Source organism: Ptychodera flava, chromosome 11, assembly GCF_041260155.1.
Source record: "Ptychodera flava strain L36383 chromosome 11, AS_Pfla_20210202, whole genome shotgun sequence".
In the NCBI taxonomy this organism is placed as follows: domain Eukaryota; kingdom Metazoa; phylum Hemichordata; class Enteropneusta; family Ptychoderidae; genus Ptychodera; species Ptychodera flava.
This window is the reverse complement of record NC_091938.1, coordinates 512006-538071: the sequence shown is the minus strand read 5'-3', so window position 1 is coordinate 538071 and position 26066 is coordinate 512006. Positions and strand designations below refer to the sequence as shown.

General features: G+C 38.9%; 2 protein-coding genes across 2 annotated transcripts in view; both read right to left on the bottom strand.

Annotated features, from left to right (window-relative positions):
• The window catches only part of LOC139143203 (restin homolog), a 53012-nt gene that overhangs the window by 14313 nt on the left and 12633 nt on the right, over positions 1-26066 (bottom strand). The window contains exons 2-4 of the mRNA XM_070713345.1: positions 3931-4152; positions 1982-2203; positions 255-350 (exon numbers count right to left, since the gene is read on the bottom strand). Coding sequence (XP_070569446.1) covers positions 255-350; positions 1982-2203; positions 3931-4144 — 532 coding nt within the window. The 5' untranslated portion in view covers positions 4145-4152. The remainder of the gene's footprint in view (positions 1-254; positions 351-1981; positions 2204-3930; positions 4153-26066) is intronic.
• Positions 6531-8101, bottom strand: LOC139143242 (uncharacterized). The gene is made up of 2 exons (XM_070713386.1): positions 7561-8101; positions 6531-7243 (listed from the first exon to the last, which is right to left on the bottom strand). The coding sequence occupies exons 1-2, from the start codon at positions 8099-8101 to the stop codon at positions 6531-6533; spliced, it is 1254 nt and encodes a 417-aa protein (XP_070569487.1).

Genomic DNA, 26066 nt, shown 5'->3' with positions numbered 1-26066 from the left:
CATGTACAAGTTCATGATAGCTGGTGTTAAATTACTTGTTTGTAAATGACACTGATCTATGGCTACTTAGCAGGGTTGCAGGTGATACAGGCGAAAATTATTCAGACAAACACTAGTGCGCAAAGATCAACAGTTATGTTTTACATTCCAGACTAGTAAATGTATAAAAATTATTGACGTGGCCAATACAATTGATCCATTGATCTAACTACATCTAGATCTGTACAGGGTAAAATTATCATACATTATCTTACCTTTTCCTATCTTCTGTGCAAGTCTTAAGAGATATGTGCTGAATATACTCACTCCTGTTTCAAATTTGGTCTGAAGATGTTCATTTTGTTGATGACCTATCCGAAAAAGTACATTCATAAATTATACGTCTGATAACTATTAAATGAGTGATACTGTATGATTCAAACAGCTTTTAAGCTCTGACCGACGACACTCGGTAAGTTAGAGTACATAATCATTGTGTTTAAAAATAAAGTACCCATAAGTGACAAGAATCACCCTTAAAGAATATTTCATGGTAAAACACATGAGTTGCTTGGCCACTTTAGTACATTTGATTACCTTACACTCTGTGTTCATTGTTGCATATTCACTTTCTACGGTATGAAAGGTATGTAAAAATGACAAAAAATCCAATATCCATGGTTATTTTTAAATATATATATTGTGTGTTTTATAAATTTTGAAGTCTAATCATGTTTACTTTATCTCCTTGCTACTACGACATAAATCCAAATATTAATGAACAGGTCACAATAGATATAACAGTACCATGGTGAGAAATCATGGTAAAGTAAAACAGGTAAAAGTATATAAATTATATGGCTGATTATAGAAATAACGGACGACGCGCTGACCATTAACGTTTATCTATGGGCAAGGGCGAGAAGAAAGCCAAAAATTAACGGGCGAGGCTTGCCGAGCCCGTTAATTTGGCTTTCCTCTCGCCCGCGTCCATAAATAAACGTTAATAGTCAGCGCGGAGTCTGTTATTTCAATGATATTATCAACGAACCCCGAAAAACCATCAAAATTTACGAAAATTCCCCTTGCGAACGACAACGGGGCCCAAGAACCTGTCAGTGAGTAGTGCGTGCGCTGCAATACTTTTGCATATCCGGAGATTTTTTTTAAAAAAGCGTCTAAACTTGGCCAACAAATGCTTCATTTTACTTTGTGGTTGATTATGATCCTTGTACAAATCACAATTTTTGTTTTAGCCGTAAAGTTACTGTGTTTACGATATTATTCATATTCACGGGCATGAAAACAAACCATTACTTTGTCTTTGTGGGCAGTCACGTGGTTCAGCTCGACCAATTAAAACGCAATGGACAGGGCATATTAATATAATAAGTATTAACCTCTTACTGATGCATATGTACACTGTTGACGTATCGGGTATTTATTTCACTGACTGGTATATCATGTGTACATTATGTGGGTATTTGAACAGTGATTTTGGAGCACAAACAGGTGACAATTGTCTCTGTTTATTAGAATATGATTTAGAAAAATAGTACTTCCGAGTGTATTCGCCGAAAGACTGTTTTTTCTTTTAATCATGCAATCACAACAGCCCTTTGTAAAATGACAAAAAAAATAATAAAACATCCATTCTACTGTCTGCTCACTCTGGTCCAAAGTAGAAATGCAGACAAATTAATTGTCCTTAATTTTTATTCTAAAAAGCAACTCTTACAAATACAAACATGCACTCCAAGGGCTTAGTACATCTGTGTACACAATACATCGAAAACATCATCATTGTAAACTAATTGTACGTTAGTAAATAATAATTGACGTTTAGTGATGCGAAAATCTAAACTTTAATATACTTTATCAAATGGCATACCAGTTGATTCAAATATATACGTGCAATTCAAAGAGCTAACCAGTTAAGATGAAATGTTCTTATGAAAATCACGCTTATTGATTTAATATTGTAAAGTCAAAGATACTCTACCTTTTTCGCTTGATTCTCCTTCTTTGTTCATACCTTTCATGATCAACTTCTCGTCAGCTTCAACTTTACTCCGTAATTTCTCTTTCAGATCGATTGTTTGAATTTGTTGACTGAGCAGGGATTGCTCAGTGCTCTCTAACTTCCGTGTCAGTCCCTCGTATCTTTCTTCCAAAGTAGTCTTTTCTTGTTTTGCCTCCTTCAGCTGAGATTCCATAGTAGATGCTATACAGGAGATGATGAACTGTGACTTATGTGTACAGAGCATTTGATAAGCTATTTATTATTATTATTATTATTGTTTATTTCGGATAAAAAATAATCCATAGCAGAAAAGAAAAAACACTACAAGTTAAAATAGTCTTTGACACCAAACATTCCATAACAAACTATTTGAAAAAATTGACATGGACAGTACAGAGGACACAATCACATTACTAGAGAGATGCAATCTGCTCAGAAAACTGTACGACTTGTTCCAAAGTATTTCATCAAAGGTTAAAACATGGAGATTAACAAATAATAGAGTGTTACTTTGAACATGACTATATTGAAAACCGGACCCGTTAGTTTACGAAATATCTGAGAATATGCTCTCATTATTAAACATTTCAAAGAAAAAATTACACCACAAGTAAGAACTGTACGGAATATCACAAAAAACATTAAATAAATGACACTTATACACTTATTAACCAACAAAGAAGCAAATTTAAAATCGCGAATGATAGCATTACCTCCAGCGTATAAAAATCGAGTCTGTGACTGAATATCTTCATTATCTTTAAGGTCACAAGATATTAAATGACCAAGGTATTTGTAAACATTAACATAAGTCAGTAGTCTACCATTTAGATAAATTGAAACTGGTTTGAATTTCCGAACACCAGGTTGAATTAACATACACACTGTCTTTTTCTCATTAAAAATATCGAGTTTGTACTGCCATAATGACCACAACAATTGACTAACATTTGCTGACCGTAAGCTCCGGTAGAAAAAATAACTATATCGTCAGCATAAATTAAATGGTTAACCCTGTAATCGCCAAGAAGACATCCGAACGACAGCATTGAGAGATTCCTACTGAGATCATCTAGGTAAACTGTGAAAAATATCGGTGATGAAATTCCGCCCTGCTTAACTCCGTTTCTAGACTGGAATGGTGCAGATAAAGTACCATTCCATTTAACAACAAAATCTTGAAATGTGTATAAATAAAACAGAATTTTAATTAAGTAAGGCTTAACTCCCCTTGACATCAATTTCTGAAAAAGAACGTCGTGACGAACATAATCAAACGCTTTTGAAGCGTCCATAAAAGTAACAAAAACAGGCGTGTTATGATGTTTATAATAACTCAAAATCTCCTTCAATACAAAAATAGCCATATCAGTACCATGTTCTGGTTTAAATCCAAACTGATGGTTCGTAGTAGAAAGGCAATCCATGGAGCGATTTAACCAAATTATGCTATCCTCTGACTTCAGCTATCACGCTAATACTTTCACGCCTTTTCTAGGAGCTCTCCGTGAAATATCTTACAAAAAACAGTCACATCTTATTTATGCTTAACATATAATCAGCAGCCAATATATACCACTAATGTGCTATTGAGAAAAAAACCTACAATATAAAAGACAAATACATTGTGTGGTACTGCACAAATTGGCAAAAGGAAGAAACATGTTATTTAACATGGCAAATAAAACAAAGTAATATTATAAGAAACATGCAATTTCAATGTTAAACAAAGTGTTGGCAACCTTTTACAGTAGTAAGAGCAAATGATATTCCCGCCATGCAAATTTTGTCCTCAACATCAACTGGTCACATGGAATACATAAGATTGTAAATCGGCAGAGTTTGCACAGAGATCAGAATTCACACTGTCCAACAATTTGGAACAATGCAGCCTGAATAGAACAACAACAAAAATTAAGACACAGCACCTTTTACTTGTGATTCTCTACATTTATTCTGAAGATCCTTAATCAATTTCTCCTTTTCCTCAACTTCTTTCTGTAATTTCTCTTCCAGATCACTGGTTTGACTTTGTTGACTGAGAAGGGATTGCTCAGTTCTCTCCAACTTCTGTGTTAGTTCCTTAATTCTCTCTTCCAAAGTAGCCTTATCTATCTTTGTCTCCTTTAGTTGAGATTCCATGGTGGGCACTGTACAGAAGTACATTAAATTGTTTTAAGCCGCATAGAGCTTTATCAAATGCTTCAAATTTCGAACGTCATGCGCTAAAAAGATAATCTGTCAATTAATATTACTCCACCGTGTAGTATATGGATCAGTTCAGTCAGTTTGTTCTCGGCTGGAATTAATATCAGGATTTCGAAGCGTAGTTTATCGGTTCATTGTGCAAACGTCCTCTCGCTTTCCGAAAGCCATTTTTACCGAGAAACAATTTAAACTGCCTCGCCAATGGACCATATTTCGTGTTATTATTTGCGGTGGTGAGTATCTCATTCCCACACTGTTTGCATTGTACACCATTTATATTTCAACGTGCTGAATTTTCTCTGCAGTAATAGTTCCATGAACTTGAGTAGGATCGCGTTTAAAATACAAGATGAATCGCAGAACATAGATAATAGATCGCAAAAATTTGCCAAGCGAATTAAAGTGACCGGCATCGACAGCCTGGTAGTGTATTCTGGCCAAGTGGAGGTAGTGCTGGGCGATGACCCATTTCATATATTTAAGCAATAAAGCACATCCAGTGACGGTATACCACGAGATTTTGACCAGTTCACGACATACATGCACAAGCGATAGCGTGTGCATATATGAAGTGAACTGGTCAAAATCGAGCGGTATACGATGGTTGTGATTTATTGCTATTATATCATAACAGTATATTGAAATTCTGGCGTGTAACGTCAAAAAACCGGATTTTTGCTCAAGCTGAGAGCTCGCCAATATACCAGGTTCTTTTCGCGTCTCGACCAATCAGATCGCTGTATTTGCGCCATCAATATACTGGTAAGATATAATGGGATATATTACGTTGGGTTTATCCAACAAAAACTAGACAGACATATGCTTTGGTTATCAGAACACTCTCTCCTTGAGTTTGGAACTTTATTGAACTGTAGTGCGCATACTTGATATTTACAGTTTCTTGCAAGAACTCAAAGTAGAAAGCGTCAATCATATATTCAAAATACTACACTACTTTCCCCACAAATATCTGGCTGAGTAGAGTAATACAAACTTTCACAGATCAAGTCTGATGACAGGTTTTCTCACCCTTTGGGATCTCCTAACAGGTAACTTTCAACTGGAGACTTTACAACATTTGGATTGACCTGATCTTGTTTGTAACTCTGAATAACACTTTCTTTTTGTTTCTTGTCTACCAACACTCGGACAAGGATCAGTTGATTTTGTTTCTTATACGTCAAGTCACTGAACTCAGGTATAGCAATTTCTGGTCCAACTACATCAGACACATCATCATTTTCTTTGATCAAATGATCAATATGGACATATCTCCTTGAATGGCCAATTTGCACGATGTCACTCCTTGCACCACACATTTCACAATAACTAGGAATCAAAAATCCTATCCTTTGTAGACTTATCATTATTGGATTTCTGTATCTCTTACTTATTTTCAACAAATTGTGCAAAATTTGGCTTTACCAAACTCAACCTTGTTCGTAATTGTCTTTTCATAATTAACTATGTTGGTGATACACCTGTAACTCCAACAATCTATGTATTATGGACATACACTTGATACCTGAAAGCCTTGCTTGAGCAATACATATTTACTGTTTTCACTGATCTTTAGGTGTATCATTTCAAGTGGGATGATAAGGATGAAAAGTGTATGTTTAATACCATTTTGCTCTATGAACTGTTTAAACTCAGCGGAAATAAATTGTGGGCTGTTGTCTGGAACGACTTCCTCAGCCAAACTATAGTCAGCAAATATCAGGCATAATTTATCAGTTGTTATGTGCCTTATGGTGGAGGTCATATGCTTTGCCGCAATCGACTTTGAGTTACTATCAACTAGTATTAGAAAGAAATCTGTACCCTTCTGACAAAAATCAATATGTACACGTGGAAATGGTTGGTCATGTTGGCCGCTTCTATGGTATCGAACGAGCACTAGATGGAGAATTTCTCTGTTATGTTATTGACTCAAGCTAAAGCGTTGTGGAGTGCGGTAGACTTATTTTAATCCGTCTAGTCCGTCTAAACATCAACGTTTACAGAACATCAAAGACAACAAGATGGCTGCTCCGTAAAAAGTGCGGGAACCAGAGAAACAGCTGATGATAGGAGCTTGCCATAGAGGGCGCTCTAAGTAACCAACACTGATCATAACATCCCCCTCCCTTAGTTAGATAGCAATAGTTCGCTAAAAGTACATTTGGAACACCAAGTCTAAAGTTCCGACTTTGAACGATTAAGAACAACTTTTGTGACATGAAAACTTTAAAACTTCTCAACTTGCAATGTTCAAACAGGTAATGATAAACTGAACCAGAAACTGCTTGCTGGTCATCTAAGAATCCTTGATATGTAATCATTTTACTATGAAATCATCATCTTTTCTTGGAAGTCTGCTTTGTCGCTTTGGTCGGCCTCCAGGGGGAGGAACCTGAGTTTTCAGAGTCATGTCTGCTTCGGGTGTGCTTCCTATTTCTGGTGGGTTGTCATCTGTCTCTTTCGTCGCTGTGTCCTGGTTTGGTTGATGTACGGGCTTAATGTGAATTAGGTCACGTTGATACTGGACTCCTTCAGGTGTCTGTATAGTATATCGGCGGTCAGAGGAGTGGTCCATAATTGTAGCTGGTTGCCAGGTTGATTTTGGGGTTTTCTGAAACCTACATGATGAGCCTGTCTTGAGTGGTAAACCATTGGTTTGTCCACCACCGTATGTGTGTGCTCTCTGCTCAATTCTTTCTTTGTAGACATCATTAGCTGGTTGGTGTCCATATTGTATGAACGGCAGATTTGTCTTGATCTTTCTGCCTGGAAACGTCAGTGAGAATGGAGATGGGATGTCTGCTGTGATGGGTGTATCCCGCAATGTTGTCAGGATCTCTCTCAAGGTTTCCTCACCCTTCTGAAGTGATTTCTTCAGCATGCTTTTGACTGTACCTATGTTTCTCTCTGCCCTCCCATTGGCTTGTTGATGATGGGGTGCACTGGTAGAGTAGTTTATCTCATGGGATTGGCAATACTCATGGTATTCATCGCTTGTAAGTTGTGGACCGTTATCTGATATAAGTTTTTCTGGGTAGCCGAAATTAGAGAAGATGTTGTCCAATTTACTGATAACTGATGAACTCTTTGTATTATGTAGTTTCTCCGCCCAAACAAACCTGTGTGGTAGTCAACAGCGAGTAGGTATTTAGACGATTCAAACTCAAATATGTCAATACCAATCATTTGCATGGCTTCAGAGCTGTGAATGGGCTGTACTGGAAGCTTGGTTTGGCTTCTCTGATGAGACTAGCACTGATTACAGTCACGTATCATATTTTCAATGTCTGCATTCAGCCCAGGCCAGTATACTGATTGTCGGGCTCGTAGTCTGGTTTTCTCTACACCTTGGTGTTGTTTGTGAAGTACTTGGAGTATTTTCTGTCTCAACATTGTCGGTATGACGATTCTGTGGCCCTTCAATACTACACCATTGTGGATAGCTAGTTCTGAGCGATGCTGCCAGTATGCATGGGCCGTTTCATTGCATTGGTTTTTCTCTTGTGGCCATCCATTGGTGATGTACTTGGTTAAGGAGTGGAGAACTGGATCAGATGTAGTAAGTTCTCTGATGCGATCAATGATGAACGGTTTCATTGTCGAGATATCATGAACATGTACATCAACATCAGGTATCTGAAATGTTGTCTGTCCAATGTCTATGCATCTGGAGAGGCAGTCGGCAAGTGGTACATCTTGACCTGGTACGTATTGGATGTCATAGTTGTATCCTTGTATTTGCAGGATAAGCCTCTGCAGTCTGGCTGGCATCTTACAGATTTGCTTCTTTGCTATGGCTTCTAGCGGTTTGTGATCAGTGTGAATGACAAAATGTCTACCGAAGACGTAGTGTTTGAAATGCCTTGTTGCCCAGACGACAGCTAACATTTCTCGTTCTATGTTGCTTTAGTTAGTCTCAGCAGGAGTTAGAGCCTTCGAAGCATAGTGAATGGGTTTACCATCTTGCAGTATTACAGCACCAAGACCTTTGCTCGACGCATCACACTGAATCACGATTTCTTGCTTGAATCGAAGTAGGCAAGTACTGGTGCTTTGGCAATGGCTTGTTTTATTCTAAGCAGTGCTTGGTCATGGCTCTCACACCAGGTGAAGACAACATCTTTCTGAAGTAGTCTTCGGAGGGGTTCAGTCAGTTGGCTCAGTTTCACAAACTTTGATAAGTAGTTCACAAGTCGAGGAGTGACTGCAGCTCTTGTTTGTTTTTTGGTGCTTCGAGCTTCTGGATAGCTTCCACTTTAGATGGGTCAGGCGCTATACCATCTTTGCTGAGGATGTGTCCGAACAGTTTGACTCTGCCCATGTTAAAGTGACACTTTTCGCCATTTAGTTTGACATTGTTCTGTCTGCATGCTATCATAAGATTTTGAGTTGCCAAGTCATGCTGCTTTCTGGTTTCAGCAGCTACAAGTATATCATCTTTGATGCAGTAAACGTTGTCGATCGGTCCACAGATTTGATCAAGTTCGACTTGAAACACGTCTTGAGCAGATATCAACCCAAAAGGCAATCGTGTGAAGCAGTATCTGCCATAGATAGTACTGAACGTTGTGAGAAGTTGCGATTCTTTGTCGAGTGGAATGTTCCAATATGCATTCCTGAGATCAAACGTTGAGAAGTATTTTGCATTCTTGAGATCTGGCAATATATCATCAAGAGTTTTTGCATAGTAGTGTGGTCTTTTAATGAACTTGTTTAGCTCCCGGGGGTCAAGGCATATGCGTAGAGATCCGTTGGGTTTGGTGACAAGCACGACGTTGTTGACCCAGTCAGTTGGCTCGTGTACCTCTTTGATGATGCCAATTTCCATCAGTCGGTCGAGCTCATGCCTGAGGGGTTCTTTCAATGCATCTGGCGTTCTTCTGGTTGCATTAATGGTGGGTGTTGCATCATTTGCAAGTTGGATTTTGTGTTCCTTTTGGATTTTTCCGACACCTTCAAATACATCAGCGTTGTCTTTGATGAGTTGCTCCTTGCTGGTGTATGATATGATCTCCTCAATGTCAAACTTCTCACAGCACTCATGCTTGTCACAAGGGAAACTGACAAGTCTTAGCTTGCAACACAAATTTAGGCCAAGTAGATTGTTTCCGTGCTCTGATACGAAGAATTCAACATTCGCAGCACAAGTGTTTTGATGCTCAACAGTTGGCACTGTTACTCTTCCGTGGCACTGAAAGGGTTTGTCACCGTAACCACTAAGACAAACATCAGTTGTACTAGCCTTGTGATGTGTACCAAAAAGTGACCGATATGTTGCATAATTCAGGATATTTGCTTGAGCACCGGTATCAACCTTTGCTTTTAGACGTCTTTTCCCTCTGGGTGTGGACAGCTTGATGACAGCAAACTTATCTTTCTCACCCAGAGTACATTCATCAAACCCATAGTGGTCTGGGTTGTCAGAATCACACTCTGTTCTAACTTCATGTGTTTTCTTGTCATGTTGCTGAGACAGTAGCGTGCTTGAGGCTGAAGAACGACATTTTCTTGCCCAGTGGTTGCGTTTTCCACACTTCCTGCAATCTTGGCCAAAAGCTGGACATTTCCTTGGCAGGTGGTTCAGACTGGCTTCAGGTGGCTTCGTCGAGTTTGTATTCCTTGGGTTTTGCTAAAAGCTCTTTCTAGAACTCTAGTATTGGTGTGGCTGCAATGATTAATTCTATAATTCTTTCCTGGAGTTCCTTTGGTTGGAATTCGCACTTCTTTGCCAGCAGTTTGCATTTGCTGACGAATGAGTCCAGGGATTCACCAGGTTTCTGTCGTAGAGTACTTAATTTTAGTCTGCTTATTCTGAAATTTTCTGCAGGCTCGATGGATTCTCCGAATTTCTTGAAAATTACTTCTGGGTCTTTTTTTTCGTCACTCGACAAATCCCAGCTGTTGAATTTACGCAATCCTTCCTCGCCTGTTGCTAACAAGATATTTGCAGCTTTTTCTTCACTTTTCACATTTTTAACAACAAAGTACAGCTCTATACGTTGCTGAAACAGCTTGAAAGATTCAGCTGAGTTATCCGATTCCCAGTTCATCACAGGTAGTTTATCTGCCATGGTGCTTTGAGATTGAGAGTATTGAGTCAGGCTGCAAATATTCGGAGATGTTTTACTGTGTTAACATCAGAGACAACTTACGCCAATTTCTCCTTGTTGGGTATCACTTGTCTTCTGATTTCAACGTCCAGGGTCACCATGTTATGTTATTGACTCAAGCTAAAGCGTTGTGGAGTGCGGTAGACTTATTTTAATCCGTCTAGTCCGTCTAAACATCAACGTTTACAGAACATCAAGGACAACAAGATGGCTGCTCCGTAAAAAGTGCGGGAACCAGAGAAACAGCTGATGATAGGAGCTTGCCATAGAGGGCGCTCTAAGTAACCAACACTGATCATAACATTCTCACTCTCTGACAAACAGTGCATTCTCTCACTATTTCATCTATTTCTTTATCGGTGATTGGCCACCATACACAAGTGCGTGTAAAACTGTTTGTATAACACAAACAAATTGATCCAAGTAAAATCACTTCGAAATTTTCTCTCTGAAAACTAGAGGATTTATTACTCTGCTTCCCCACAGAATGTAGCTTTGCTCAATTCACAACTCTAACCTTCGTGTAAGATATGGCTTTAGACTTTCCTCAAAACAGCCATCTAACCGCCCGGTCTGTACAGACTGATATACCCTACTCAGAACAGGGTCTGTACTGGTAGCTTTGGTTATACCAATAGCAGTTATCAGGAAATTTTCATCAACAACATGAATGTGATATATCTTGCTCTCACTAGCTAGATCAGAATTCTCATGTGGTAACCTTGAGAGTGCATCACAATTAGAATGATCTTGAGACTTTCTTTACTCTATATCATAATCATATACGTGCAATATTCATGCCCTTCTTTGCATACTAGCTTCTTTGCATACGATGGTGAATTATGCCTACAATATTGACTCGTTTGTTAGACGCAGACTGCTCAATCAATACGAAATATTACTCACACTAACTTTTAGCTCGCTTTTTGGCAGGTATCGCAAGCTGATAGATAAATACAATATCTCTCTTCGATAAACGATCGCTGATGGCATCAGTGACATTGGGCCTTAGTTAGTGACCACTACCTACCTGACTTACAGATTGATATATGGCAGGTGCCACATGTGGGGCAGGATGTGCTTACTATCTTCGAAACACCTGACATCACTTCATGGTCTTTTGGCCAGAGGTCCATATATCTTTCTTTCATGAATTTGACTTTGTTTGTGTGCCGTCTATTTACAGTCTGTTCTGTGCTATTTTGTGTCTATGTTTACAACTATTGTCTTATGAATTCTGACCTAGTGTTATTGGATTATGGATTGGTATGATTGCGATTATTTTAATGATAGAAGACCAAGGCTTTCACATCGACATCGACGCTCACGAAAGATTAAAATTCCAACCTCCGAAATATTACGAAAAAGCGTCTACTATCCAATCTCCATCCAGTCAAGCTAAGAGAACTGGGCAGGAGTAAACATTCCTTGTTTAATAAATGACGTATTCCATTAAATTCCTTAAACATGCAAATGCGGTCCCTGGTCTAAACGTCTCACATATACAATCACCGCACCAAACTGTTTTTTGGGCAAATTCTATGTCTATTTTCTTTAACATATCAGTGAGGTAGTTTTGTATAAAAGAGAATGAAATAGTGTCACATGATGTGTGTACAAAAAGATAATGAACACATAAATCAGTATCTTTTCTTTCTATTACATTACTGAAAAAACCGGGGAAGGGGGTAAATGACACTGTCATGTTTAAGTGTACATTTTCATCGAACTTCAAATAACGACCTGTCTTATTACTCTAGTTAAGAAATTGCACAGTTTTATAGATAGTGACCAAACATTACCAACTCTATCACTGTCCATAAACAAGTATCTTCAGAAAACAGTAAGCTTAATATATCACACTGCACACTGAACTTAATCCTCTTTCTAGCATGCACCATAGATGAATCGCCAGCATGGACAGTAAACTAAATGAGGAGTGGTTGGGGTGTAGAAGAATTTCGCATTGAAGGGCGGTTGATTGCTTTTGTAACTTGATAAACTCAAGTGAAGTAATGTTAGCTTTAAAATTCAAGTGTATGGCGAAGTAGATGACAGCGAAGTAGGGTTTACACGTGTGTGTTTACTCTGGAGCTGACTCTGGATTAAAGTTAAACCGGTGTCAGTTGGATGTGTGACCAGACAACACCGAACTAACAATTAAAGAACTAAATTAATTCGGTGTCGGAGGGCTGGTTTAGTTTTGGTACTCCGTACTAAGGGAGCATTCGTTAATTTACAGGGGGGGTCGGTGGAAATCAGGGGGGGTTGACTTTTACAAAACTGCTTTTTAGGGGGGTCAAATTTTACAATCAATGATTGAAGGGGGAGGGGTCAAATTTTACAAAGTTTTGTATTGAGTTATGGAAAAACAAATTGACTTTGGAATTTCACCGAAATGTTGCTTGTGTAACCGATGTTTCGAGACGGCAGAATAATAACCGACCGAAGCTCAGCCAAATTTATTTCTCTAGCAGGGCCAACAAGTCCGAGACTGGCGTTAACCTCTCTAGAGCAGCAACAGAGCATGTAGCCCTGAGTAGAGGTCTCTGTATTCCTGGTGTTCTACGGCCTCCACCACAGCCATGCAACGGTCTGTGGAGATAACCGGGGTCTCTGCAGCGAGATTCAAAATGGGGATCTCCATGGGTAAACAACTTGTCGAGTACGTTATGTTTCAGAAAATGAGTGGTTTTGGACGTTAGGAGAAGTTAATCGCATCTTTTCTGGAATTGGTTAGGAGGTATAGGTAGGCAGGGAAAGGATTTTGCCCCAATAGAGCAGAATTTCGGCCAAAAAGACCGTTTCTTCATTGCGGTCCAGATCCAGACCACAGAGACCTCAGTTCTCTTTATAGACCGTTGCAGGGCTGTGGTAGAGGCCATATAATGCTGGGAACACACGTGCACAGACCTGTACGCAGGGCTACAGAACAACAAAAACATGTACGATAAGTATATATGTTTTGCGATGAGTTTGGAAAACTGACGAAATTTACCAGTTGGCGGCACAGTACACAGGATATGCCATCCCGTGGTACATCATGACCAGAAGAATCTAAATTTATCAACAGGAAAGTGTAGAGCCAGCGCTGGTCAGAGGTTTATGGTTACATCCAGCGCTTCAAAACAAGACATTCATTAATGTACACCTTTGAGTGTTTTTGTATATGCCATATAAGTAAAAACGCATGGAAACTGAGAGTTTCGCTTCTACAGATAAAAGAAAGGGGGAATGCATCAAAAAAGAATAACTAATACAATCATGGAATCTGATGAGTTTCGCTTCGAAAGATAAAAGTAAGGGGAATGCGTCAAAAACAGAATATTCAATATTCAATAAATTCACGGAAGCTGGTGAGTTACGCTTCTAAAGATAAAAGGGGAAATGCGACAAAAACAAACTAATCAGTAAACGCACGGAAACTGATGAGTTTCTCTTCTCAAAAGGAAGGTAAGGGGAATGCAATAAAATTGACGTAAGTATCCACACCGTAATAAATTTTTTCGACCCATATAGGATGGCCACAATAAAAACAATCCCTGTGATACTTTAACCACCCGTGTCAAACCTCGTGAAGGCAAATAAAAAACATATCTGAAATACCCTAAATCCTTGCTCCCCCTCTAAAAGATAAAGAGTTTCTTATACTGCCCCTTATATGTAATATTTGTTTATGGTTAATATTCAAAGACACTTGTTGTTAATGTGCAGGGATGCATCTCTACTGAAAATGTCTACTCGGGTAAATCGCTGATCTGCTTTCGAATGAGAAACACATCTGAAGAACATTAAATAATTGCTAATATAGCTTAAAATAGCTTGAGAGGAGATTACTGTACAGATGTTTAATTGGTCCCATGTTTTTTTCTCGATTCAGGACTTTACTTCAATCAGCGGGTTTCTAATTTAGATAAAAAGACATCTCGACCCTAGTAAATATCGAGAAAGTATAAATTAACGGCATCTTAAATTAGCTAAATTAGCTAAAAAGGACGCTATCTAAAAAGACATGTTTTACAGTATTTAAACCGTTTAAAAATTTGCTACCTGGAAGACTTGGTAAATTGTGTGGTCTTCTAAATTGTGACCATGATTCTGTACTGGGAGGCCAACATTTCACTCTACTCAAATACATGAACAATGATTGTATGTAAACGCCTATTCAAACATGGCAACAGTCAATGACCATGCTGTACTTTTTAAATGGCCTGATATAACTGGTATCATGCGAGACTCTATGAAATAAAAGACCAAACTTTAAAAAATTTAACGAGAATGACTGGGAGAGAATGTAAACTCTGCTGCTGAATGAGAATTGTGCGTGTCTTAGAAGCAGGGATACATCTGACAAAATGACACTTATTGTAAATGTATGGAAAGGAATGCATTCTCCTACTAAATACCTCTATAAAAATGTATCCTGCGGGTGGACTTCTAAGCAGTAGCAGGGGGCTTGCATATATACTGGAACTAGATTGATGAAAGAAAGTAGGGAAAGTCTCAGTCAATAATTTTCTCCAAAAATGTTACTCTTTGCGATGGAGGCTTAAAATTCTTTGATTCTTCCTACCTTCTCAAACAGTACTATTGGTCTCTAGGTGTGCAACGAAAGCTCATTTAAAGTCATTTTGTTTTACGTATTGGGTCAAAAAAGTATTTGAAAAAGTTAAACTTTTAAACAAGACATCAATCTGAGGTATAATATCACCCAGTTGGAAGTAAAACTATGAAAAGACATCAAGTGAGTACACAGTCTATTGGGTTTAAAGCCTTTGGGTACAATTTTCACCGCAGAGTCTATACACAATATTGAACCAAGCCTCGCTTCACTCTTTTCTTCCAAGTCTAATTCATATGCAAAAATTGACCCAGATGTTTGAAAAAAGTCTTCACTATCTAACCGGACATAAAGTATTAATATGGAACAGAGACAATTTACAAGGTCACCTATGCTGAACGCAAGCCACACTAATGACGTATGGAAGACAACATTTTGAAACATAACGTCAATGACAATTTGCTCACATTTGGTTCAATGTGGCAGGCAAGAATGAGTGTACATACGGCATTTAATAGCCTCTATGGGCCTTGGCTTGTAATAGATATCACATAACACATGCATTTGAACACACTTTGATGCAGTCTATCACATTCAAAGGTGAAGTATGTAATGGTTGACAACTGTTGCAATAGACACACATATACATAATACGTCTTTTTATGTCAGTCATGGCGATTTTTCTGATAACTATGGAGATAAAGTTTCGGATTCTAGAAGAAGCCAACAGGAAAACACCACATGATACGGAAGTGTTGCAAGCACGGGGACGCAGTATACCACGAAGCCTTGTCGAGATCAGACGTCCATACAATTTGGAAGGTTATGTAATAAAGAACCACCGACATCGAGGTGGTTCTTGGTTTTTTGAAACGCCGAGGGCCGTAGGCCCGAGGTGATTCGAAACCAAGAACCACCGACACCTAGGTGGTTCTCTAATTTAAACCACGATCCCCTACGAATCACGACACACTCGAGGCCTTGTTTACCATCTAAACAACAACATTTGACGGCAGCTTGTGAAAAATGATCAAGAAATATTGATAAAGTGAAAGTTAACTCTGTCTGTGGAGAGCGAAATTTGATTGGGCATCCCTTTCTGTGAAATGAACACAGGCGTTATGTTGACTGGGTAGTTTCTAAAAGTGTAGTTTATGCTACGTTCCAACATTCTGTTCTGTAGCCTTATCACCAAGGTGAGAAACAGACTTATCCGGCATGCAAATAAACTGCCCGTTCTAGTCCAAAATAAACACGAATCCTACAGTCAGTTACCTCGTTCGACACGGATGGCTCTGTACTGTCAAAAAACACTCTCATGTCATGATAAAATAAAAACTTTAGGAGAAATCTGCCGTTTTTTGACAAACTCGGCGTTTCTGGTGTCCACCGTTGCAATACCGCTACTCATTATCATAATGGAACGACATCCGCATCGCTGAATGGTCCGTGAGCAAAGCCATTAACGGCATCAGACTGAGATTCACCGCTTTCTATGTTCAGAAACCATCCATTATGATAATGAGTTGCGTTATTACAACGGTGAGGTCAAAGGTCATTTAGGTCATGTCACATTTTGTCAAAACAATTGTAGTCCAAAGTTATCCCAATTTACTGCAAATCAGACCTCTACCTCTATTGGCAAGCCCAGAATTAGATATGCACATATTCAATGAGGTCCAGGATATGCCACCATTACATCTCCCATCAAACCAAATATGAAGGGTGTAATACTAGTGTTTACTGAGTTATGGACACATATGTATATTTGAGGTCAAAGGTCATAGGGTTCATGTGACATTTTGTCGAAAAATTGTATTCCATAGTTATCCCTATGCACCAAAAATAAGACCTTTATCTCCATTGGTCAGCCCAAAATTAGATCTGCACATAATTAATGAGGTACAGGATGTGCCATCATAAAGTCTCCCATCATACCAAATATGAAGCGGATAACAGCTGTAATTGCTAAGTTATGGACATATATGTATATTTGAGGTCAAGGGTCATCGGGGTTATCTGACATTTTGTCAAAAAATTGTATTCCATTGTTATCCCTATATACCGAAAATCCGACCTCTATCTCTATTGGTCAGCCCAGAATTAGATATGCGCATAATTAATGAAGTATAGGATGTGTCATCAAAAAGTCTTCCATCATACCAAATATGAAGCAGGTAGCATTTATGGTTACTGAGTTATGGACATATATGTATATTTGAGGTCAAAGGTCATCGACTCATGTGACATTTTGTCAAAAAAATTGTAGTCCATAGCTATCCCTATGTACTAAAAATTAGACCTCTAGCTCCACTGGGAACCTTATTATAAGATATGTGCATAATTAATGAGGTACAGTACTTTGCCAGGGTCAAAGGTCAGAGGACATCCCAAAATTTTAGAGTTCATTAGACAGTAGCCCTCCCGAACTCTTACATTCATCAGAATAAGCCATTGCCATAGCTTGGCTGCATAGGTATAGCACAGATCAAAGATCATTGAAAAACGTGAAAAATAATACTTTAAAAATCTTCTTCTCTTAATCGAAATTGCCTGTGACCTTGAGATTTGGCAATAAGGAGCCTTGACCTATGGTGTCTACAAAAGTTGTTAACAGTACTTTGATTGATTCATTTGTATGCTAATGAGATTAATTTCAAAGTTTCCGTTGAAGAACTGCAGGGTCATATGACCAGTCAGCATGGTAAAAAAGTAAATAAATATTGTCTTTGAGTTTTGCCTACGTGTAAAATTGCAAGTTATTTGGTGCAATGGTTTTTGAATGGGAGCCATGATACGTGAAAGTAGGTCAAAAGTCATTCAAGGTCATAAAAAAATTGTGAAAATTTTTTTTGGTCCTGTATTTGCCCTATGAACAAAGAACCAAACCCTGTAGTTCCTGATACATCGATTTTGCATAATTAATGGTTACGGAAAAATATCAGTTGAATCACTTAAAAATCTTCTTCTCAAAAACGGCAAGGTCAATGAACCTGAAATTTGGCATATGGCATCTCAGTCCTATCTTTTACAAAAATTTGTTCACGGCGTTTTGATTGGTCAAGTTTTATGCAAATTAGGTAGAACACAAAATTTGAATCCCAGTTGGCAGCCAAGTCACATGACCCACTGTGATGAAAGAGTCTTGTGCACTAGAGCTCGGTGGACTTAATAAGCCCTGAAAGTGTGAAAAGGCTGCGCGCAACAGTTTTGAAGTTCTAGGATGGCAAAAAAGGGAAGAAGAATAAGAAATATAGGAAATATAGATGCAAGCAGCGATGCCGGGGCCAAAGCAATCTTAATTGGGAAAAAGGAGGCAAATGTCATCAGAGAGGGCATAGGTCATCTCAATTACATATCTTTTTTGCAGCAAAAACTTTGTTACTATTGTACTTCTGTCAACCAAAAATCACATCACTAGGTTTATTGGCTAGCTCAAACTTAAATATTTGCACAATTAGTGAGGTAAAGAATGTGGCACTATAAGGTCTACCATCACACCAAAAATGAAGATATTAGCCCTTGTGGCTACTGAATTCGAGGCAAATAAGTATATTTTGGGTCAAAGGTTATGGAAGTCATATGACATTTTGTCAAAAATCTTTCCTCTCATAGTTATCCCTGCATACCAAAAATAAGATCCCTCATTCAATTAAATAGCCCGGAATTAGACATGCACATAATTAATGAATTACATGACGTTGGATCATAAGATCTACCATCCTACCAAATATTAACCTTATAGCCCTGGTGGCTACTGATTTACACGCATATAAGTATACTTGAGGTCAAAGGTCATCAAAGTCACGTGATATTTTGCCAAAAATATTTGCTCCCATAGTAATCCCTGTGTACCAAAAATCAGACCTCTAGCTCTATTACCTAGCCCAGAATTACATATGCACATAATTAATGAGGCACTTGATGTGGCACCAAAGGTTTACCATGCCACAGGTCCAGTAGGCATAATTTGTGATGATTTTTTTCCTATTATTGTCATAAAAATAATTATGAATATTAATAAATTATTAATATGAATGTTACGGAATATTAAAACATTTTTACACACAATGTCATCTACTTTGTGTAAATGCTGTCTGGAAACTCCATTGTTGTGATAATTATGATTATTAGGGGCCTAATAAATTATGATTATGATTAATAAAGTCATATTTTACACATTGTAATGTGCTTATATGAACAACCCTCTGGAAACCCTTATATAGTTTCACAATCTATGCCAAAATATACAAGTGACACCATTGCCCAGGTTCAGTCTACGGCGAGAGTTACCATTGCCCAGGTTCAGTCTACGGCGAGAGTTACTACACAGTGTATATAATGAGAAGGTAGCCAGCTCCACTCGACAGTAAACTGACATACCCATGAATTACCTCCGTTTTCTTCACTTCTGCATGTTGATTCTCAAAATTTCTCCGGTATTGGCAAGTCTATAAATCAGCCATCAAATCTACCCAGTTTTGGCCACTTAGACGGAAAATTTGTGAAGTTTGAGGCTGCGAGAAGGTATATATCGCCAATGAAATGATGCGGCCTCAGCGGAATCGACAGCATCCGGGATCTTTTAGGGCCGTTTGCGAAATTTGAATGTAGCCGCCAAGCGGGGCCGAGGGCGGAGCCATGATTTAACGTTATTAGATATGCTGACATAATTGAACGTACGGCCAATGAACGCTTGTGACCTTTTTTACACATGAAAGTTACACTTACAGACTTACACTGTACGATTACTTCATGGTCTGTCTAAGGATGGAGGTGCCTCAAGTCAACGGTCCAAGCTATGTATGTGTGATTACAAACAGATGACGGGTTGCAGATGCGTTTGTTTATGATAGATACCCGGTTGACATTGTGAAAATATGTCAAGTTCAGCGACTTGGCGAGGAGACCTTAAAACAGCGTACGTACGTACAAACACGCAGTCACCTTCCAATTGAACTTGTGATTTTCAGAGCTTTACAATGAAAATACAGGCAGCGTTGACTGTCGTCTATTTTGCTGCCCAACAAAATATTAAAAACGCAGTCACGGACGTGTTTTACAGACAAAGCACAGACAATGTACCTTGAAATCGATATCTTTTTATAAAAAGGCGTACGCGTGCTGGCGTTACGAGGACCTGTTACTTTTTTATGAATATGTTAGACAAATATATCCATGTCTTGCAAAAAATACTGAGAAAAAGTGAAATTTTAATAATATTATCAATAGTTTTATTACAGAGCTTCCGTTAACGCAAAATCCTGCGTATATTTCAAGCATGTTATTACTTTGAAGTACGCAAAGTAAAATGACGTCTGCGATTTTCCGATACGCATCCCTTCAATGTGAAGTTTATCCAGGACTTAAAATAAATTGTTTGCTGATAAAAATGTTTATAATTTAGCAATATTTTGTCCTACATCCTGTCAATCACGTTTTCCTTCAAGTCTGTACCAATAAAAATGTAACAAGTTCAATAGAGTTCGTCGTTATTGCGGCAAAAAAATGTTTTTTTCCCGCTGCGCCCAATGCATACTTGTAAACCATGAAGATCTCCTAGTCGAATATCAAGTTTAAGTTAATGCTACGCAGACTATAACAATAGTTTTATGCCGGTCCGCAAACTTATACCAGAATATTGCAAAATTGGCCATAATTGCAGCCGTGATTCCAGTCTCATCTGTCCCGTGTGAGCGCGTGGGTTCAGTACCCAAAACAGGATTACAAAATCGAAACGTAGCTGTCTAAGTGACTATGCCTGATCTAAATGATCTGATGGTGATAACCATGGAAGGCCCGAGACTAAGTGAATTTGACTTCAGAGCAGCGATGATAGGTCAAGCAGCGAAGGCAATAGTGGGAAGTTGTAGTCTAAATAATTAGTAAGAAATGAAAATCGTCGACAGAAAATAGAACAAATTGTGAAACTAATATCAAAGAAAAACATTGTCACTGATGTTGTTTATTGAACACTTTATTTATTGACTTTTGAACCGGTTTTCGATATCGCGTAGACAGCTGTTTATAGGTACTTACATGTAGTCATGTTGTACGCATTTTTTGTACATTTTACGCAAATAGAAAAACAATTTGCGAACAGCCTTACGCAGATTTGGAAATCCTAACCGAAGCTCTGCAGTTTTATCACACTCAGAAACTGAAGCGAGGACTTTCTGTCTTCGGGAAAAACAATTGACGCTACACACGGATGCAGCTGGGTCTATGGAAAAAACACTAAAATTTTGAAACGAGAACGGGCAAGAAAATGTCAGCACGTTTGTAAGCCTGGAAGTGTTAGTCGTGTTCCTTGCTATTCAAGGTATTTGTGGGTACGGTGTGCACATGGCGGAGGTTCTTCGGGAATAGGTGGATACCGTGGAAACCTAGCTGTGATATCGCAGCGGCGAACGCGTTCAAATCAAAGGTCACCGCCACGGTCAAATATCACAGCTAGTGGAAACATTTTAATTGCTACGGATTAGTCGCTGATGTGTTTGGCGGAGGAGGGGCAGAGAAGTCGGTCACAGTTGATGACGGTGTGCTCACTGTCGTCGGAATCTGGATGTTTGTAATGGACGTACGTGATGACGGTGTCATCAAATAATATGGATAAGGTGTATATAATGCTGGCAAACACGATCGCAGCAATCTATATTGAGCTGCCTACTGCTGTATTTGACGTTTGTTCAGTTGATGCTGTCCCCGTTTCGCTGAAGCTACCACCTCCATTGATCGTATACCCAGTAAGCTACTTTGGAGCAACCTTACAACTGCTATAAAGTTCGAAAAATACATCGTCCAACTAGAAAAATGAAACTCATTCCACGTTCTGATGTTGATCAGACACATGTACATTCGGGTCAACTGATGAGAGGTCTAATCAAAGGTCACGAGCGTTCATAGGCCGTACGATCAATTATGTCAGCATATCTAATAACGTTAAATCATGGCTCCGCCCTCGGCCCCGCTTGGCGGCTACATTCAAATTTCGCAAACGGCCCTAAAAGATCCCGGATGCTGTCGATTCCGGTAAGGCTGCATCATTTCATTGGCGATATATACCTTCTCGCAGCCTCAAACTTCACAAATTTTCCGTCTAAGTGGCCAAAACTGGGTAGATTTGATGGCTGATTTATAGACTTGCCAACACCGGGAGAATTTTGAGAATCAACATGCAGAAGTGAAGAAAACGGAGGTAATTCATGGGTATGTCAGTTTACTGTCGAGTGGAGCTGGCTACCTTCTCATTATATACACTGTGTAGTAACTCTCGCCGTAGACTGAACCTGGGCAATGGTAACTCTCGCCGCAGACTGAACCTGGGCAATGGTGTCACTTGTATATTTTGGCATAGATTGTGAAACTATATAAGGGTTTCCAGAGGGTTGTTCACATAAGCACATTACAATGTGTAAAATATGACTTTATTAATCATAATCATAATTTATTAATAATCATAATTATCACAACAATGGAGTTTCCAGACAGCATTTACACAAAGTAGACGACATTGTGTGTAAAAATGCTTTAATATTCTCTAACATTCATATTAATAATTTATTAATATTCATAATTATTTTTTATGACAATAATAGGAAAAAATCATCACAAATTATGCCTACTGGACCTGTGACCATGCTAACAAATATGAACTTTACAGCTGTTGCTACTGATTTATAGGCATACTTCCATACATATCCCTATCTGGTAAAAATCAGACCTCTAGCTCTATTGGATAGCCTAGAATTAGATATGTGCATAATAAACGAAGCACATGATGTTGCACCATAACGTCTACCATGATGCCGTATGTTGTGGGTTCGAACCCGATTGAAAACTAGCCGTATGCTATTAAATATGCATTATATAGCTGTTGTGGCTAGTGATTTATAGGTGCAGAAGTGTATTTGAGGTCAATGGTCATCAAGGCCACGTTACATTCTGTCAAAAATATTTGCTCCCATAGATATGCCTGTGTACCAAAAATGAGACCTCTATCTCTATTGGCTAGCCTAGAATTAGATATGTACATAATTAATGAGGCATATGACGTGGCACCATAAGGTCTACCATGCCACCAAATATGAACTTTATAGCTGTTGTTGCTAATGATTTAAAGGCATGTAAGTGTATTTGAGGTCAAAGGTCATCAAGGTCATGTAACATTTTCAAAAATCTTTGTTCCAATAGATATGACTGTGTATCAAATTACAAATTACACAAACTGATCTCAACCTTTTGCCACCTTTTGTCACCTTTTGCTAATCCTGCAAACAGAGTTTATACAAGCGTTTGATTGACGGTCGGTTCAAATAGCCAACGGTCATTGATTCCCCACCACAAACACTTGAATTTACTAAAAAATTGTCTTCCAGTCGCGTTAGACTTTGAATATAACCAAAGAGTTCAATCCGCAGCAACTTCGCGCTGACCGCTTGTCAGTCTCTCTGCGTTTTTGCGGCTGGGGAAAGCTAAAAAGTGTCATTTTCTGGAGCATGTGCCCGCATGTTGCCTGTTTGGTGTCTACTTACACAATGAACGCCGCCATAGCTTCGCGTCCTTTTAAAGGGAGGCTCCGCCTTTAAGGACTACCATCTTACTAAATGTGAAGGCTCTAGCCCTTGTGGCTACTGATTTATAGGCATATAAGTACATTAGAGGTCAAAGGTCCAGGAGGTCACGTGACACAATTTGTCAGAAATCTTTGCTCCCATAGTTATCCCTGTATACCAAAATCAGACCTCTAGCTCTATTGGCTTGCCCAGAATTAGATATGCACATAATTAATGACACATGATGTGACACCATAAAGTCTAGCATCTCACCAAAAATGAAGACTCTAGCCCTTGTGGCTACTGATTTATAGGCATATAAAAGTGTACTGGGGTCGAGTTCAAATTTAACAGCATAGTAGTGCAAAGCACCAGCATAAAATCTGTATTCACTTCATTGCTGTCGATTCAAATTAGTAATTTTTTGAGCTGTATATTATGTTATTCATGGGAGGGGTATTCCAATAACAACAGGTGGTTAAAATTGAAAAGAGTCGTCTGAGTCAGCATCTGAGGATCCTGAAAAATGTACCGGTACAGCACTGGCTATAGCTCATGTTATTGAAAAGCCCTCAAACCTCTAGGTCTCTTTTGAAGGCCAGAATTAAATATGTGCAAAAATAATGAGATGCAGGAACATGCCAGTGTCAAAGGTCAAGTTCATACTCAAAATTGTCGTGTGCCTATTGGTCCCCTACCCGTCATTGTTCACTAGAACAAAAGCCCCCTCGGACTATTAAATAGGCCAGAATCGCCATAGCTTGGCTGCATAGCTATAGGGCAGGTCAAAGGCCATTTAAAAACAAGATTAATAATACTTTAAAAATCTTCTTCTCAAAAATTACCCGGTCAATTTCCTTGAAATTCGGTATGTAGCATCTAGGTAGTATGGCCTACAAAGTTTGAGAAATGATTTTCGATCGGTCAAGTTTTATGCAAATTAGATGGAATACAAAATTTTCACTAAAAATGGTAGCCAGGTGACATGACTAATTAAAAATTCAAGGGTAATATGCACTACCTCTCATTGACCTTTAACATTGTACCAAGTTTGAGAAGATTTCATTGAGCACTTTCTGAGAAGAAGAAGAAGAAGAAGAAGAAGAAGAAGAAGAATATAGTAGAACTCCAGGAATAATTAGATATTATTCCCTAATATTTTTCTTCGTTCAGCGAAGGAAAATACGAGTGACGTAATGACCGTGTCACCACTCGTCTTCGACTCGTGGTGACACGGTCATTACGTCACTCGTATTTTCCTTCGCTGAACGAAGAAAAATATCCGGGAATAATATACTTATCACATGCACAAGCCAAGAATTCGTTATTTTTTGCAAAATAAAATAAGTTTTCCATGACGATTCCGCGTTTAAACTTTTGAACTACTTTGGGAATAATATCAGTATGTCGTGCGCAAGTTGTCAATCATTTCCAGTCGTCCGTCGCGTGCGTGAGCGTCCACGTTCGTTTGTGTATGGAGCAAATGTCAGAGCACCTCTCGGTCTACACATACCTTCCGTAAAGTTATACTCTATTTCAAAGATAGCCTAGGCCTAGAAATTCATCACAGACGAAGATACGCTATTTTTCTGGAACAAATATCAACTGAATCTCGACGGCGCGAACACTGTAAACGTCATGCCTGACCCTGTTTGCAATGCTTACAGAACCCACTGTAACGTAACCAGCTTCGAGTTCGTTGTTTCTGCAAATTATTCACGTAATTCCTTCGGAAAATACAGGCGGTACACTCTTGTGTTTACATTGTTCGAATTATTAATGTCGTAGTCTGTGAAAATATTGATTTCATTACATGACTTTTGGAGGCATGGACACCGCACCTGACCCCCTTGTTGCAGTGGAAACCATATGTCTACCGTGCGTCTAAAGTTCAGGCGTCGGCGGGGTCCATACGAATACGAACCCAAATGCATATAGGCGACAAAACTAAAACACGAGGTCTCAAAATTTTGCCTAGTTGATGTATTGTCAGACTCTAATTATCATGACTAATGTTTGCGATATATTCAAGTCAGAAACATTTGGATCGTGGGAGAAATACCGGCCGCCATGTTGTTTGGTTACATTAACGAGCACACCGAAGATCCACGAAAAAAAGGTCCGACGCACCAAAATTGATGACATAGACGGGGGTTGTCGTGACGTAGAACGACCAGAGAATAAATACTGCATTTTTTGTTCGGAGACGACAAATTTAGCTTGTGCATGTGATAACAATAGTTGCCTCGCCCATGAGGTCTTAGGCCCCTAAATATTGAACTCCTTTTAAAAGCAATAGGGGTCCAGCTGGTAGGCTTGGGCCCCTAAAAAGAAGAATTTTGAACCCGTACAAATATAATAGGGCCCAAGCCCCGTATGGGGCTTGGGCCCCTAACTAATCACTTAGTGAAGGGATGAAAATCAAACTGTACTTATCTCAGCTGGGACGGCAAAGCTCCAGTGTCATAAAATGAAACAGAATAATGCAATCCTTGGCTTGCAGGCTTGAGGTTGTTCAAAGTCCACAGAATAAATCCAGCGTTGCTGTGAAGGTCTTGAAAAGTCTTGAAATTAATACTGATGGAGTTTCCAAAGTCTTGAAGTAACATGTCAGAGACACGATCCCA

Bases quoted from the DNA above. Each gene is read 5' to 3' on its own strand.
- LOC139143242 (XM_070713386.1), bottom strand. From the start codon at position 8,101: ATGTTAGCTGTCGTCTGGGCAACAAGGCATTTCAAACACTACGTCTTC. The intron at 7,244-7,560 runs GTGTAGAGAAAA...TCGGCTACCCAG, and splicing joins ACTTCACAAACAACACCAAG to AAAAACTTATATCAGATAAC.